General features: G+C 39.5%; 1 protein-coding gene, 1 long non-coding RNA gene and 1 other non-coding gene across 38 annotated transcripts in view; all 3 read left to right on the top strand.

Annotated features, from left to right (window-relative positions):
* GIT2 (GIT ArfGAP 2) overlaps positions 1-17,307 on the top strand; it is a 52,361-nt gene that overhangs the window by 10,815 nt on the left and 24,239 nt on the right. For 13 of the 36 annotated variants that reach the window (XR_006707812.1, XM_045459158.1, XM_045459191.1 and 10 more), the window contains exons 7-13: positions 546-640; positions 8,488-8,533; positions 8,672-8,677; positions 9,665-9,716; positions 13,022-13,094; positions 13,347-13,444; positions 14,470-14,581. Coding sequence is in view for 35 of the 36 variants with exons in the window: in XM_045459158.1 (XP_045315114.1) it covers positions 546-640; positions 8,488-8,533; positions 8,672-8,677; positions 9,665-9,716; positions 13,022-13,094; positions 13,347-13,444; positions 14,470-14,581 (482 nt within the window). In the remaining variant the exon portion in view is untranslated. The remainder of the gene's footprint in view (positions 1-545; positions 641-8,487; positions 8,534-8,671; positions 8,678-9,664; positions 9,717-13,021; positions 13,095-13,346; positions 13,445-14,469; positions 14,582-17,307) is intronic. The other 23 variants (XM_045459160.1, XM_045459183.1, XM_045459188.1 and 20 more) reach the window with 6 other exon arrangements.
* Positions 9,723-10,933, top strand: LOC123588338. The gene is made up of 2 exons (XR_006707815.1): positions 9,723-10,112; positions 10,651-10,933. It is a non-coding gene; the product is annotated as an uncharacterized LOC123588338 (long non-coding RNA).
* On the top strand, positions 14,804-14,865 carry LOC123588623. The gene has a single exon (XR_006707941.1). It is a non-coding gene; the product is annotated as a U7 small nuclear RNA (small nuclear RNA).

Below are 17,307 nucleotides of genomic sequence, written 5' to 3'. Positions count from 1 at the left end.
GGTGTGAGCTATGTGTTCTTTTTGGTCTCTCCCTGAATTAAAGACCTTGAAGTGGTTACTAAACTCATCCAGAGTCAGACTGGCTGCAAGAGCCTCTAGGGGAAGGACCTTCTTCATAATACTGATGTTCACACTCATCCCATCCTGACTGATTCAGAATTTCCAAGGTTGGGGCCTGGATATCTGTATGTTTTCTAAAGCATTCTAATTCAATTTTGAGAACCTGTACTCTAGACCATTTATTAGTTTTATGTTGTACCTCCTTAGATGAAGTTATTCTTCATCCCTCCCAGAAGTCCATGATTTCCTTATTAAGTATTCTGTTTTGTAAATTAAAGGAAAGGGAGTAGTTCAGATTACAAAAAGTTTATAGAGGTGGGAATAAGAGTAGACCTTGGAAGTTTACCTCACACAAAAGGTTGATTATTCTGAGAAGTTGCATTTGGTAAATTGCTCAGGTGTCTTGGAAGACATCTCTGTCCTTTTTTATTCTAGAGCCAGTGGCTGGTGAGGAATATAACTGGTACTTTGTTTTCTCTTGATAGGCAAGGAGGGCACCATGAGTTGGCAGAGCGTCTTGTAGAAATACAGTATGAGCTGACTGACAGACTAGCCTTCTATCTCTGCGGCAGGAAACCAGGTGAGTGAAAGGCTAGTGGCCTCTCCACACCTTCAGTCAGTCAGCCTCTGGAAAAACAAGTTGGGATGCTGTTACCCAAGACCACTGCTTTAACATATCCTCAAGAAAAGTATAAATAAATAAGGATTTTTACTTGAAATAACTATAGCATTTTCAGTTCCATGCAAAGGATATAAGGGTAGTCAAATCTCCTTGAATTTTAGTCTCTAAGACTTTATTTTAGCTCCAGAGGAGTGACTGTTTCAAGAATCAGCACAATTGAACCAAAATTGAATGTACGCCATAGTTCTTGCACACAATGGAACTGGGATCGGAAGAGCAGAGCAGTAACTTGTGTAGTTATTTGAAGAATTCTGCTATAAAAGGAATGGAAAAGGGGTGCCTGGATGGCTCGGTTGGGTGTCTGACTATGACTCAGGTCGTGATCTCACGGTTCATGAGTTTGAGTCCCGCGTCAGGCTCTGTGCTGACAGCTCAGAGCCTGGAGCCTGCTTCAGATTCTGTGCCTCCCTCTCTCTCTGCCCCTCCCCCGCTAACTCACTTTCTCTCTGTCTGTCTGTCTCTCTCTCTCTCTCTCTCTCTCAAAAATGAATAAACTTAAAAAAAAAAAGGAATGGAAAAGAGGTCAAAAGTAAACTTTGCCATTAGCCAACTTTATTTATGAAGTAGAACTAGGGTCAGCAAACCATGGTCTATGGGCCAAATCTAGCCTGTCACCTGTTTGTTTAAATAAAATTTTGTTGTAAGATAGCCCTGCCTATTCATTTACATATTGTCTGCAGCTGCTTTCACACTACTACAGCAGAACTGAGTAGGTTGAGGGGAGCCTGGCTGGCTCAGTTGGCACAGCATGTGACTCTTGATCTTGGGGTCACGAGGTTCAGCTCCCCATTGAGTGCAGAGATTATGTAATTAAAGAAGGAAAGAAAGGAGTAGGTTGAGTATTTGCAAGAGAGATCATATGGCTGCAAAGCCAAAAATATTACTGTCTGGTCCCTTACAGAAAGTTTGCCAGTTCCTGATTAGGATATCCTCGTGCACATATACAGCAGTTCCCTAACCTGGCTGTATTACAGAGTTAAGAGCCCCTGGTGTGTTCTACTTCCCAGTGAGATGGGGTGAGCATACCCCACCGTTTCTTTCCTGCTAATACAATCAAAAACCCTGGACCAAATGCGTGGACTAGCTATCTGAGGACTCTGGCTGGTGGTTTAGGAACTCAAAGTACCACGGAGCTAGTGGTGAGTGTCCTGTCTATTTTACTTCTGAGATGGCCTTGGAGATGGCCTGAAACCTGGAAGTGCGGAGCAGGTGCAAGAAGCCTTCTCTCTCTGGTCTAAGGAGCAGTAAATGAGATTCCTACAGGACAGAGAGGTGGGGGATTCCCCTGGGTTTTTTTTTCTCCTCCTCTTTTCCTCCCACCCTAGACCCTAGGCACTCCTGTGGCTGCAGCAATGGCAGCAATGGCAGCACAGCTGCCTGAGTCTCTGACCAAGAGCGTGAGAGGAATTGTGATTGCTTTTATTTTTCTCTCTGTTCTCTCGCCACTTGGCCCAGGAGACGGAGCCTAACCTGGTCTGTTGTCTGCTAAAACAAAAATGTTAACATTCTCCATAGAATTTAAAGAAGACTCAGAGTCTCACAATATAATATTCAAAACGTTCAGGATATCAACCGTAATTACTTGACATACAAAGAACCAGGAAAATCCCAAAAGACTTGCGGGGGAAAATGTAGTCAACAAAGGCCATCCCCAGATGACACAGATGTTGGAATTAACACAGTCTAAAGCAATAGGAACATCATGGTTAAAGAAGTAAGTGTGAATGTTCTTGAATCACATAGAAATGTAGAAGGTCTTAGTAGAAAAACAGAAGATATAAAAATGAACCAGATAGAAACGTTGAACTGTGGGACACCTGGGTGGCTCAGTCAGTTGAGTATCCCCCCCCCCCGGAGTTTGGCTCAGCATGATTTCGCTGTTGTGAGATTGAGCCCCACATTGGGCTCTGCTCTGGTGGTGGAGAGCCTGTTTGGGATTCTCCTGTCTCTGCCCCAATCCCTACCCCTGCCCACACCATCTCTCAATCTCTCTCTCTCTAAAAAGTAAATAAACATTAAAAAAAAAATGTTGAACTGAAAAATACAGTAACTAAAATTTTAAAACTCATGGATGGGCTTAATAGATTGGAGATGGCAAAGAAAAAACTCAATGAATTGAAATACATCACTAGAAATCACCCAGTTTGAGCAACAGAGAGAATAAAAATGTGGGAGGAAAAAGAAACTGAACACAGAGCCCCAGGGATGTAGGGGACAATATCAGAAAGTTATGTTTTTATCTTCAGACTCCCAGAAAGAGATCAGAAAGCGTGGTGCAGAAAAAATATTGAAGAAACATGGGTTCACAACAACTCTAAATTTGGCAAAACACAGACTTGCAGATTCAAGAAAGCTCAGAGAATCCCAAACAGGATAAACTCAATGAAATCCTCATTCAGACACATCAAAATCAAACTGCTGAAAACTAAAGACAAAACATTTGAAAGCAGCCAAGGAAAAAAACTGACATATAACATATAAAAGGACAGTTATTTGAATGACTATGAATTTTAATTGGAAACATGGAGACAAGTACTGAAAAAAAGAAAAGAACTGTCAGCTCAGAATTCCATTTCCAGTGAAAAGAACCTTCAAGAGCGAAGGCAAAATATATTTTAAGATGAAGGTAAGAGAACTAGTTGCTCTAACAGAAATGCTAAAGAAAGTCTTTTGGGTAGAAGGGAAATGATACCAGAGGGAATCTGGAACTTCAGGAGTAAACAAGAACAACTGAAGTGATAAATATCTGGATAAATATAAGAGATTATATTTTCCTCTTAAGTTCTTTGAGATATGAGTGAGTTTAATGCAGAAGTTACAGTATTGTCTAGTGGGATTTTCAGCCTATGTCACTGGGATACATTTGATAGCTACGACATAAAAAGGGAGCAGGTAAAAGAAATACAGAGATAAGGTTTCTGCATTCATCTTAAAATGGCAAAATATTATTTCTAAGTAGACTAAAAGGTTATGTGTACTGTAATGCCTAGCACAATCACTAAAAATGGACTATATAGTGATATGTAGTCAAAACATCTAGAGATAAAATTGAATGTTAAAAATTACTCAAATATTATCAAAAGATACTTTAATTCAAAACAATCCAGAAAAGAGAGAAAAGGGGAGAGATAGGCACAAAAAACTGAGGCCCAAACAGAAACTAAATAATAAAATCATAGACTTAAATCCAAACATATGAATAATTACATTAAATGTTAATGATCTAAATGTACCAACTGAAAAGCTAATAAGATTGTCAGAATGGATTTAAGACAGTAAGCTCTAACTGCTATCTACAAGAAATCCACTTTAAATATAATGATAGAGGTAATTTAAAAGCAGAGGTATAAAAAGATACACCATGCAAACACTAAGTGAAAGAAACCTAGAGGGGTTGTGTTAACATCAAAGTAGACTTTGAGAGCAAGGAAAATTAGCAGGGATAGAGAGGGACATAACTTGGTGATGCAGTCAATTCACCAAGAAGATGTAACAATTCTGAATGTGTATACACCCAGCAACAGTTTCAAAATCCATGAAGCAAATTTTGATAGAACTGAAAGGAGAAATCCACAATTCGTGGATATTCATTCCACAACAGAACTGGTGGATAGAAAATCAGCAAAGTTATGGGGCACCTAGCAGGCTCATTCGGTAGAGCATGCAACTTTTGAACTTGGGATCATGAGTTCAAGTCCCATGTTGGGCATGGAGCCTATTTAAAATAAATAAATTAATTTAATTAAAATAAGCAAAGATAGCAAGCTGAAACCCGTCAACCAACTGCATCTAGTTGACATTTATAGCATGCTCTGCCTAACATTTTCAGAATAAAATGAATTCTTGTGCTCACGTGAGTACTCACTCTCAAAATAAATAAACTTAAAAATAAATAAAAGAATTAAAATTCTACAGAGTATATTCTCTGACCATAATGGAATTAAGCTAGTAATAAATAATAAAAATATAACTTGGAAATAACCAGATGCTTAGAAATGAACAACACAGTTCTTTTTTTTTATTATTATTATTTTTTATTTTTAGAGAGAGGGAAAGCACAAGTTAGAGAAGGGCAGGGGGAGAGAGAATTCCCAAGCAGCCTCCACACAGAGTGCAGAGCCCAATGCTGGGCTCGATTTCACCACCTTGGATCATGACCTGAGCCAAAATCAAGAGTGAGATGCTCAACCAACTGAGCGATCCAGGTGCCCAACAACACAGTTCTAAATATAAGTCTAAGAGGAACTCTTAAGGGAAATTAGAAAATACTTTCAGATGAATGAAAGTACAACATACCGAAATTTAAGGGATGCTGCTAACACAATGCTTAGACGAAATTTTATAGTATTAAATTCTTACATTAGAACACAAGAAAGGTCCTCAACCTAAGCTTTCCCCTTAAGAAACTATGAGTTTCTTACTGCTTACTCATCTGAAAAGATGAGTAAAATAAACTCTAAGCAAGTAGGAGGTGGGAAATAATAAAGATAAGAGTGGAAATCAATGAAATTGAAAAAGGAAAGCAGTAGAGAGAAATTAATGAAACCAGAAGCTGATTCTTTGAAAATTTCAATGAAATTGATAAAGGTCTACCCATATTATAAATAATTCTATGCACACAAATTGGACAACTTAGATAAAATTAACCAATTCCTGGGGCACCTGGGTGGCTCGGTCAATTAAGTGTCAGACTCTTGATTTTGGCCTAAGTCATGATCTCACGGTTCGTGAGCTCAAGCCCTGTGTCAGGCTCTGCACTGACAACGCGGTGTCTTTCTCTGCCCCTTCCCTGCTCGCTCATGCATGTGAACTCACTGTCTCTCTCTCTCCCTTCCTCCCACTCTCAAAATAAATAAACTTAAAAAAAAAGTAACCATTCCTTGAAAACCACAAACTACCAACCACCACCCAATAAGAAAGAGATCATGTAAATCCATAATCTTACATTTTAAAGAATTTGAATTTGTACTTTAAAATCTTCCATTTAAGAAAACCCCAACCCAGATGATTTCACTGTTAAGTACTGTGAACTAGCTGAAGTGGTGTTGCCATATAACTATACAACAGATATGCTTGATGACTCATGTGATTTGCTAGCTTTGCAATTATACTTAATGGATATTTTTAAGTGTTAGGAATTCACTTTTCAGGTTTTGCACATTAAATGAAACTATTCTACCAAGTATTTGAAGAAGAAATAACATTAATTCTGCATGATATTTAGAAAATAAAAGGTAGGAAACACCTCTGAAGTCATTTACCCTGGTACCAAACCCAGCAAAAACAGCACAAAAAAATAGCCCTCGTGAACATGGACACCAAAATCCTCAACAAAGTGTTAGCAGATCAAATCCGACTATATATATATATATATATATATATATATATATATATATATATATATATATCATATCATAACCAAGTAAGGTTTCTAAATGCCAAAACTGATTAAATATTTGAAAATCATTTAATGTGATTTATCACATTAACAGACTGAAAAAAAGTCATCAATCTTATCAGTTGATGCAGAAAAATATGTAACAGAATTCAACATTCTTTATGATAAGAAAAGAGCAAACTTAGAATAGAAAGGACTTCCTTAACCTGATAAAGAGTATCAGTAGAGACCCACAGCTAACATCTTCTTAATGACGAAAGATTGAATGTTTTTGCTTGACTATCAGAAACAAGGCCAAGATGTCTGCTCTTACCACTCTTATTCAACATTACTCTGGAAATCCTAACCAGTGCCATAAGGCAAGAAAAACAAAAGGCATATAGATTGGAATGAAACAGATACAATTCATCATAAATGAGATGGTTTCTATGTTGAAAATCCCAAGGAATCTACAGTTCTTAGAACAAATAAGTGAGTTTAGCAAGGTTGCAGAATGAATACAAGGGAAGCAATCAAAAATCAATCATACTTCTGTAGATTAGCATTGGATAATTGGAGACTGAACCTAGAAAAACAGTAACATTTATAATAGCTCCACATTGGAAGCTTAGGTAGAAATCTGGCAAAATATTTGTGGGATCTGCATGCTGAAAACTACCAAATGCTGAAAGCAATCCAGGAAGACCTGAATAAGTGGAAAGAGAACTGTTCATGGGTTGGAACACTCAATAGAGTTAACGTCGTTTCTCTACAAATTAATTTGTAAAGTTAGTGTAATTCAAGGATTTTCTTGCATACTTGGATGTGCTGATTCTAAAATTTACATGGAAAGCCAGAGGAACTAGAATAGCCAAGAGACCATTTTGCAAAAGAAGGAGAATGTGGGCAGAATCACACCATCCAATTTTAACTCTTGCTGTCAAGTTTTGCTGTACTCAGACGGTGAAGAGACAGACATATAAGTCTTTGAAACAGTAGACAGCATCCAGGAGTAGACACACAAATATGTTCAGTTGATTTTGGATAGTTGCAAAGGCAATTCAGTGGAGGAAGATAGTCTTTTCAGTGTTGGAGCAACTGAACATCCATGTGCAGAAGTAGAAACTTCAGTACCTCCCACACTGGCGTAAAAACTAAAAATAGATCATAGATCTAAATGTAAAATTATAAAATGTCTAGAAGAAAATCTGTGATCTTGGATTAGGTGAAATGTTTAGATGTAACATAAAAGCATAATCCATAAAAGAAAATATTGATGAATTGGACTTTGTCAAAATTGAAAGCTTTTGCGCTGCAAAAACTGTAATTAAGAGAGTGAAAAACAAGCCACAGCCTGGGAGAAAATACTAGGAAATCACATGTCCAACAAAGAACTTGGATCCAGAATATTTATACCTAAATATATAAAATTCAAATGTAAGAAAACAAACAGCCCGATAAAAACCAGGCAAAGACCATATCCAGATGACAAATGAGCACATGAAGTGAGGCGCTCAGCATCATCAGCCATTAGGGAAATGCAAATTAAAAGCACAGTGAGGTACCGCTACACGCCTTTTAGAATGACTGAAATTTAAAAACCCCTAAGAAACTGGCAATCTGAATGGGAAGATGTGAAGCAACTGTAACTCTCATACACTGCTGGTTGGAAAACAAAATGATAGAGCTACTCTGTCAAAAAGTCTAGCAGTTTCTTACCAAGTTGTGCACACATTGACCTAATACCTCCACAACCTAGCAGTCCCACTGCTAGCTATTTATCCAAGAGAAATAAAGACTGATAGTTACACAAAAACCTATATGTGAATGCATAGAATGGCTTTTTATTCATTGGCATGTGATCAGTGCCCTCCAAAAGCTAGGTGAGGACTAGGTCATTAAGCCCTGCCTGGATCTGCCAAGACCGCCTGCCTCAGCCCTGATGGTTTTATGCTAATTGATTAATTTGAAGGTGAGCCACAAGACCCCAAGGGTGCTCCCCCATCCCACATGGAGAGCTGATGGAAGCTTGCTCTGAGCTAATTCAGCTCCCCACAAATTCTGTCCGTAACTAAAGGTCATCAGTTATACTGGGGATGGATGAAGTGTAGGATTAACGTGAACATAACCTTTCTGCCTAATGGTGTCTAGACCTTTGTATCAGTTGAAAATGGGACTATGATTCTTGCTACTGGCCAGGCCTTAGGGAGTTTGTAGCCAAACTAGCAACCTCTGCCCCTCCCACATAATTCCTAATTATGAGAAAATGCTAATTGCAAAATGTAAATTGAAAAAATAATTATGGTGTTCCTTTATACATCCTATCAGTGTTTGTATGACCAAAACTTTGGCTTGATTTCTCTTTCAGATCACAAAAACGGACAGCACTTTATAATACCTCAAATGGCAGACAGGTAAGGCTGTTGAAATACCAATCAATTTTATCTGTCACTGTTATTTCCTTGGTTGTATAGTGTTTAAGTGTATTATATTTTGTATTTAACAAAGCCCATACATTTTTCTCTTTTATGGCTATACAATTTGGAAATAAGACGGCTGTAAGTAAACCACCATGTAAAACTTAAGCTTGAAAGAGTACACGTAACAAATTTACTAGTAAGAAAATTGGAGTTAGGGATGTCCCAATTTTAGCCAGTTGGGACAGTGTATGCTGTCTATAGATGATATCTCAGAATATTTCTGTATTGTAATAGAAGATATTCTTTGTCTATAACCATGACTGACCAAATTTTTAAGGGCTGAATAATAAATATTTTAGGCTTTGTGGGCCACACAGCCTCTGTCACAACTATTCTGCCAATTGTAGATGCACGCATCCGTGAATGTTATGTAAATGAAGGGCATATCAGTTGCAAGAAGATTTTATTTCTGGACACTGAAATGTGGATTTCATAGAATTCTTCACACTATGAAATATTTTTCTTTTGTTTTGGGATTTTTTTCCCCAAACCATTTAAGAATGTAAAAACATTTAGCTCAGGAACCAAACAAAAAAATGGGCTATAATCTGCCTACCCCTGGTCTGTGAGGTTAGATGAGTTCACAGCTGCAGGAATGAACTTGAAATTCTTATTTAACCAATTACCTTTGCACAAATACTGTCAAGAGTTTATGAAATGATTAGCTGCTGTTCTAGATGTAATCTCGCCCTTCTGGTTTTTCTCATTCTGCCCTTTTCGTATTTCCTTCTGTCGTGCTTTTTTTTTTTTTTTTTAGTACTTTAAGAATTGTGACTTCTCACATAAAGGGGTTGGCGACTAGCCTGGCAGTAGTTTTTGTCTTTTAGTTATCTGGTGATTATTTTTCCCTTTACTATGTTACCTGAGCATGATATTTCTAAAAGGAGTTACAAGTTTTTGTGTTCAGAGTTTTCTCACTAACTCTAATGGGCTGTAGAATTTTTGTTTCTGACCATGTCCATGAACTGTAATTAATGTCTTGATGCCTTGACTATCTTAATCTTCTGCCAGGCTCACAAAAATGGTTTTTATTTATGTGCTTATTAGTTTTGTACATTTTCTTAGCAGCCTGGATTTGTCTGAATTGGCAAAAGCTGCTAAGAAGAAGCTTCAATCTGTGAGTATCTCTGTTTCCTAGTGAAGTTCAGTGTGGAGTTCAGTTCATGCATCCTGCTAATTCCTATCCTTAGCCCGTTACCTGTTACATCAGATGACTTTTCATACTCTCAGATGTTGTTAAATCAGAAGCAGAGCACTGAGTATGTAGAGAAGAAGATGGGAAGTACTATTAAGTTTAGTAGATCCAATTTATTGGCTCTGCTTCAAGTAATGGCGTTTTTTTCTCTGTCGTTTTCAAAGTGAAGACTGTGCCTTTGACATTAGGAAGCTGTTTCTTTTCATAAGAGTTCCTTAGTTTCTCTCCCTGTAAAACAGTAAGTGGGACACACTTCGTAGGATTCCTTCCGGTAGCCTTATAGCACACTAGGGAATGGCACAATTTGGTACTGGAATGGTGAGTACCGCAGCTCCACCCGCTGCCATCTGGGGTCCAGCCGCCAGTATCATGGTCTTGCTTAGCCCGCTTCATTCATCAGAGCTTTGTAAGTGCATGCTGTCGAGGGCTGGTGGTCCTGCCCCGGGTGTGCACTCAGAGCTCACCCAGCTCCCTTCGGTCTGCATACTTCTTTCCAGCCTGCCCACCTCAGCCCTAGTCAGGACCCTGACCAGCCAGCTTCTCTGGGAGCGCTTTCCCTTTGTTGGGGCCCCCCCAGTTGAAGCCTCACCAGGGTGCTTCCCCAACCACTGTAATCACCAGATTTCCCGCCTCTGGCTGTCCTCACAGCCCTCTGGATCTGAACCAAGATTCCTAACTTCTTTTCTTCACCTCAAAGAGTGTCATCCAGTTCTCACCATTCAGTTTTTGCCCTGCTTTCCATCTGATTCCCACTGCGTGCCTGCGCACATGCATGTGTGTGTTTGTGCGTGTGTGTGCATGCACACATGTGTGCAAGTGCAAGTGTTTGTTTCTTTTTGGGTTTACACTCTCTAAGGCCACCTTCAGGTCCTCTCTCGGGAATCCTGTCTTTCTGCAGTCTTCTCCTTCCCCAGCTTCCAGCCCTTTTGTCATTCAAGTAACTGAAATCTGACCACCTTGACAGTATAGGTGGAAGTTTCCCCAAGCCTGACTCTGAAGCTGCACCTCTCCCCTAATGTAGGACTTTCTCCTCGTTCCTCTTCACTAGCGCTCCAAATAATACTAAGTACTGAATATGACATACAAGTGAGTCTATCGTTACTAGTATTTGTGATATGAAATAAATGTATTTTATGCAATCTGGTGTCTCTGTGTTCTGTATCTGTGGTTTTGTGTGTCTGTGTGTTTTATCACCTTTCTTAAATTAAGGCGGTCATATGGTAGGATGATTAAGATGATAACCTTTGGAATCAGATAGCACCAAATAGTCTGTGATTTCATTTTAATTACTTAAGAGTATATAAGCCAATTTTTATTTTAAATAATTCACACGTTATAGATAATACTCAGTCTCCCTTAACTAACCTACATTTGCTAGACTGAAAACCGCATAAAGGTGGGGTTATGTCTGTAATATCTCTAGCATGTGGCAGGCACTAGACAAATATGTGGAACAAAGTTGAGTACAGATCCCAAGAACCTGGGCTGTGGTCAGACTGGTCAGTTAGAGAGCTCATCTCTGACAAGCTCCTTAGCCTTTCTGGGCTGTGGTGTCCTCTCCTGGAAAGAGGACTTACGATCCATCAGTGGCTGCAGATCTGAACTGCTCAGTGAGACAGGCTGCTGTCAGTACCTCTTGACCCCACCCAGTGGTCTCCTCACAAGGGACAGCTTGATCAGTGCCACTTCAGTGGTTGTCCCACAGTATCTCCCTCCCTGATAAGAAACTGAGAAAAATATAATTAGACTAATGTGTTTCTTGAATTAGTTAAGCGTTAACATTTGGAGAGACTTAAACTTGGATCTCAGGTCCATTACTTGCTGGCTTTGTGGCTTTAGGCAAGCTGCTAATTTCTGGGCCTCAATTTCCTTGTCTGTAGGGTGGGATGATCATAGTTTCTATCTGCACAGAAGTGTCATGAGTATTAATATGATGACAGTAGCACAGTACCTGAGGTGTGAGCCCTCAGTATTGCTGTTGTAGTTACTGTCAGTAATAATAATCTTAGCTTGTAGCCCCTTATTGGAAAGAGACCGATATTTGTGATGCAAGTTTAGGTCTCCAGTCGCTCGTCACCTTATCCAGCAAAACGCTATCAGAGCTTATTTTCAATTACAAATATAAGTTAACCACACTAGAGAAAATTTGGAAAATGGACAAGGGGAATCCTTTTCATTCACTGTATTCTTAATGGATTCAGGCACAGTATTTTGGTATGTTTCTTCTAATTCTCGTTTCATATGCCTATCATTTTTTTTTAATGGAAGCTCAATCATAATTATAGGATTTTATATCCTGCTTCTTTCATCCAGCAATTGTATTCATTTTAGCAAGCTCTCACAAGGTCTGTGTAGCCAGCATTTTAAATTGCCACATAAAATACCTTCTGGTCAGCGTGTGCTGGATATTTCCTGGGCCCCATCTCTGTGCCAGGTACTGTGGGTGGACGTAAGGAATACGGTCAGGAATAAAAGACATTCAGTGTCAACTAAAAAGTGACTGCCACCAAACATCTGGGTGTTTTTTATAAGGGGAAAAGTGCAGAGAACTAGAGCCACCTGGTGGACGCTTAGCCTCAGGTGGCTTGAGGAAGACCCTGAGTGTCTTTTTTATCCCAGTGGCCGCCAGGCAGGCGTTCCAGGCAGTGTGGAGATTGTTTTGTTGGCCAACACTGCACAATGTACTGAGTATAGACAGGTGTTTTTTGCTGGGGACACTTGGTTTGGGGGATTGGAAGCCTGCTTACTGAAGAATACAGCAGAGACTTGCCGAAGTCTGGTTGGTAGCTTGTGCGGTGACATGTTTTATCTTTTCAGAATGGCATGTTTTGGCGTCTCTATCCCATCAAGGGTTTAGGATTCTTTATATTCAGAGGCACTGGCAGTTGCTCACGAGCAGAAGAGGGGGACTTTAAAGGGTGATGTCACGCAAAGAGTGGAGAACAGGACCCTACTTTTGAGATTGTGCACTTCAGATGCCTCTTACTCCTTCATAGCACACCCCTGTCTACGTATTACAAAGGAGTGAGGCTGCTGTGGGAGGCAGAAATTTCTAGAGGAGCTGTACTGTTCTGGAAATGTTATTGTCTGTTTAACAGTCGGTATTTTACTAAGCACTGGCTTTGGATAAGACATTGGAGATCAAAGGGTGAATAAGTCACAATGCCCACTCATTCTGCTAGTGTTAATCCTTGTCCCTTGTGTTCCTGATATTTTTTTACTTGCAGCTAAGTAATCATTTGTTTGAAGAACTTGCCATGGATGTGTACGATGAAGTTGACAGGCGAGAGACTGATGCAGGTGACTGAACACGTGGCTTTTTCTAATAAGCTTCTCTTGTCAGTGGGCAGTGACAAGCTGCCCACCTCAGTGTTTTACTTGCCTGATTTCTCCTGTCCTGATGATGTGTGTGTCGACATTTACTTTTGTGTATGTTGGTTTCGGAGTGTGCTTCCCCGAGTCTCCCTCATGACATGGGAGCCGCGGCTGTCAGAGGGGCGGTGGCGCACCCATGGTGATAAGATTCTATCTCTGGCTCTTTCCTCTGGCTAGTCTGGCTTGCCACGCAAAACCACAGCACCCTGGTAACCGAGACAACTGTCGTCCCCTTCCTTCCGGTCAATCCTGAGTACTCTTCAACACGGAATCAGGCAAGTGGCCGAATCTGAGAAGGAACTGGTAGTGTTATTTGGAGAATGGCTGATAACATGGTATTTCATTTTCCCAGGACAGGTATTTTACATTTTTGTTTGATTAAAATGTTAACTGTCCTTTATATATATACACACACACACACGCACAAAAAACTCAAGAAATTGGTAAGAAAAGCAAAAAATGTAAACAGAAGACTGTCAAAGAATATGAAACAATTCACGGAGGAAATATAAATGGCTTACAAATATGAAGAAATGTTTAACTTTATTAGTGATCCAAGAAAGCATTAATGAAAAGGCATTAATGAAAATTTCATCAACCCAATTAATAAAGAATGTAATAAAGGATACTTGAAGCTGGTAGGGGTATGGTGAAATGGGCTTTCTGATGCTGCAGGTAAGAGTTTATGTTGCTGTAGACTTCAGAAAGTCAGTTTGTTAACTGATTTTAAAAGCCTCAAAATTAAGTCCATCCTTTCACACCAGAAATCTTTAGTTGGGAATATATGCTAGTAAAATAAAAATACAAAGAATTATGCACGGTGATTTTCTTCAGAGCACTGTATAAAATAATAGAGCATTCAAAACAGCCTAAGCACCCATAATGAGGAGAAAAGTTGAGTAAATTGGGAAGGGTTTTTAATGTTTGTTGATTAATGGCAAAGGCAGTTCCCAGCATTTTTAACTTTATCTTGAAATTTTACAATTTTCTTCCAAATTTTTCATTATTGGGTCTACTCTGAAATTGAATTGTAATGGAAAAAAGCATCAGGTAGAAACATTTTGTTTTTTTTTCAGAAATGTGCACTGTGAGAATTTAAATGGTATCTAGTTCTCTTATGTAGATGGTTCTAGACTATTTGCAAGGAAAACATTGATGTGTGACTCCATTAACCTGCGGTGGTACTTAGATCATGTTTTGGAAGTCTGCTGAAATCTGACGATAGTGTAACTGGTTTTATGTGAATATTGACGCATATGTTTTCACATGTGGAAATATTTCCAATTATTTTCTCACTCAGGGCAGACAGAAACTAGCTCGGTTTAACGCCCATGAGTTTGCCACACTGGTCATCGACATTCTCAGTGATGCCAAGAGGAGACAGCAAGGCAGTCCTCTTTCTGGTTCAAAAGGTAACTGTTTCAAACCACTAAATGTTTGCTTCTTTGGTCTTCTAAACTTGACACACGTGTTAAGTTTAAAATGACAAACTAATTAAAGCAGTCATAATGAAAAGTTTACCTTTTTTGAGCCCTGATGAATGATAAATATTTCAGTGTTACTAACTGCTATTCAAATTTACCTTATATGTTTCTTCCTCTTAGATCACCTATCTTCCTATAGAATTGCGTCCGGAGTGTTACAGCTCTTTTAGAATTTGTCTGTCAGGTTTTCCAGTCCTTACTGGAAACCCCCCAACTCCTCCCAGTTAAAAAAACAAAAAATGCATCCTGAAATTAATCCAAAAGTCTGACTTAGATCTTATTAAAGGACATAAGAAAATCAACCCTCTTAATTGATATTACAGCTTACCTGCTGTTGCTTACATACAAAACTGAGTTCTAAATAATTAAAACTTGTTACTATAAACTTAGATGTCTTCAGTAAGAATTGTTGTGGTTTAAAATTGTAGAGAGCACCAAGCCCCATTTCCAAGGTGCCCTGTTGCATCTAGTTCAGTAGCTCAGCGTCCTGAGTCTGTGCTTAGGAACACACTTTTCCCCATCTCCCGTTACTCTATACTTACTGGTTTTTTTCTAATTATATATAATACATTTTTTCCTAAGTTTACTTATTTTGAGAGAGAGAGAAGGTGTGTGCACACAAGTGGGGGGGTGGGGGCAGAGAGAGAAGGGGAGAGAGAATCCCAAGCACGTTCAGTGCTGTCAGTACAGAGCCTGCCTGATGTGGGGCTCAATCCCACGAACTGTGAGATCATGACCTGAGCCAAGATCAAGAGTAGACTCAACTGACTGAGCCCCCAAGGTGCCCGTAGAATATGTTTTTTATTATAAAGCATTTAAATTTTTTTAATGTTTATTTGTATTTTAGAGAGAGAGAGAGAAAGAGAGACAGAGCGTGAGTGGGGGAGGGGCAGAGAGAGAGGGAGACATAGAATCCGAAGCAGGCTCTAGGCTCTGAGCTGTCAGCACAGAACCTGACACAGGGCTCAAGCCCACGAACCGGGAGATCATGACCTGAGCCAAAGTCAGATGCTTAACTGACTCAGCCACCCAGGTGCCCCTATTATTAAAGCATTTAAACGGAAGAAGTACAGACTATAAAAATTAAGTTTTCAGTTAGCATCATATTCCCCAAAGACAGTAATCATCAACTGACATCAGTTTTTTGTTTTTTTTTTAATTTTTTTTTTCAACGTTTTATTTATTTTTGGGACAGAGAGAGACAGAGCATGAACGGGGGAGGGGCAGAGAGAGAGGGAGACACAGAATCGGAAACAGGCTCCAGGCTCTGAGCCATCAGCCCAGAGCCCGACGCGGGGCTCGGACTCACGGACCGCGAGATCGTGACTTGGCTGAAGTCGGACGCTTAACCGACTGCGCCACCCAGGCGCCCCTGACATCAGTTTTTGATTTTACTAGTCAACAGGAATAAGCAGATTCTAAGGAAATTTACTAAATTTTGGCAAAGGTGTAGTGGTAAAGGTCCTTATGTAAATTTGAAATGTCAAAATGTACATACTCTTTGATTTGGTGGTTCCGTTTCTAGCTAACTTGAGGGTAAATAATCAAAGATGTTACACATATATGTAACACTGAAAACATTGGAAACAGGTAACAGTTTGCAACAGGTAAGCAGTGAGAATTTGAATATATTTGAGTAGTGCAACCTTTTTTTCCCCAAAGAATATAGAGTGATAGAAAGTAATAAATCAGTTTTTCTAAAAAAGGTTTAGTGTAATTGCAGTTTTGTAAGGAGACCATTTATACACATACATATGTGCAAGTGAATATATCACATGGAAGTACTGTGTAAATACATAATCAGCCGTCGTTATTTGCACATCCTATATTTGCAAATTCATCTGTTAACTGAAATTTATCTGTAACCTCAACATCAGTACTCCCCATGGAAACTCGTGGACATGTGCAGAGTGGCAAAATATTTGAGTCACCCAAAACACACATTCCCAGCTGAAACTGAACTAGGCCGTACTCTGCCTTTTTGTCTCAATTCTCATATTGTTAATAAGTGTCCTTTTTAGGTCTACTTAGTACCACATTTTTACATTTTTGTGCCTTTTGTTGATGATTTTGCTGCTTAAAATGGGCCCGCGGCATTGTACTCAAGTGCTCTCTGGGGCTCCTAAGCACAAGGAGGCTGTGATGTGCCTTATGGAGAAAATACCTGTGTGAGATAAGGTTGGTTCGCACATGAATTGGATAGTGCTGTTCGCTGTCAATTCAATGTTAATGAATCGACAATGTATATTAAAGGTGTTTTTATGGGGCACCTGGGTGGCTCAGTTGATTAAGTGTCCGACTTTGGCTCTGCAGGTCATCATCTCACGGTTCATGAGTTCAAGCCCCACGTCAGGCTCTGTGCTGACAGCTCAGAGCCTGGAGCCTGCTTTGGATTCTGTGTGTCTCTCTCTGTTCCTCCCTCGCCCTCTCTCTCTCAAAAATAAACATTAAAAACAAAAAAAATTTTTAAGATGTTTTTAGGGGCACCTCAGTAGCTCAGTCTAAGTGTCTGACTCTTGATTTTGGCTCAGGTCATGATCTCATAGTTCATGAGTTTGAGACCCACATTGGGCTTTTCGCTGACAGCACAGAGCCTGCTTGGGATTCTCTCAGTCTCCCTCTCTGCCCCTCTGCATGTGCGTGCTCTCTCTCTC

This window comes from Leopardus geoffroyi, chromosome D3 (assembly GCF_018350155.1).
Source record: "Leopardus geoffroyi isolate Oge1 chromosome D3, O.geoffroyi_Oge1_pat1.0, whole genome shotgun sequence".
Taxonomy (NCBI): domain Eukaryota; kingdom Metazoa; phylum Chordata; class Mammalia; order Carnivora; family Felidae; genus Leopardus; species Leopardus geoffroyi.
The sequence above is the reverse complement of the archived record's forward strand: the minus strand, read 5'-3'. Positions and strand labels throughout refer to the sequence as shown.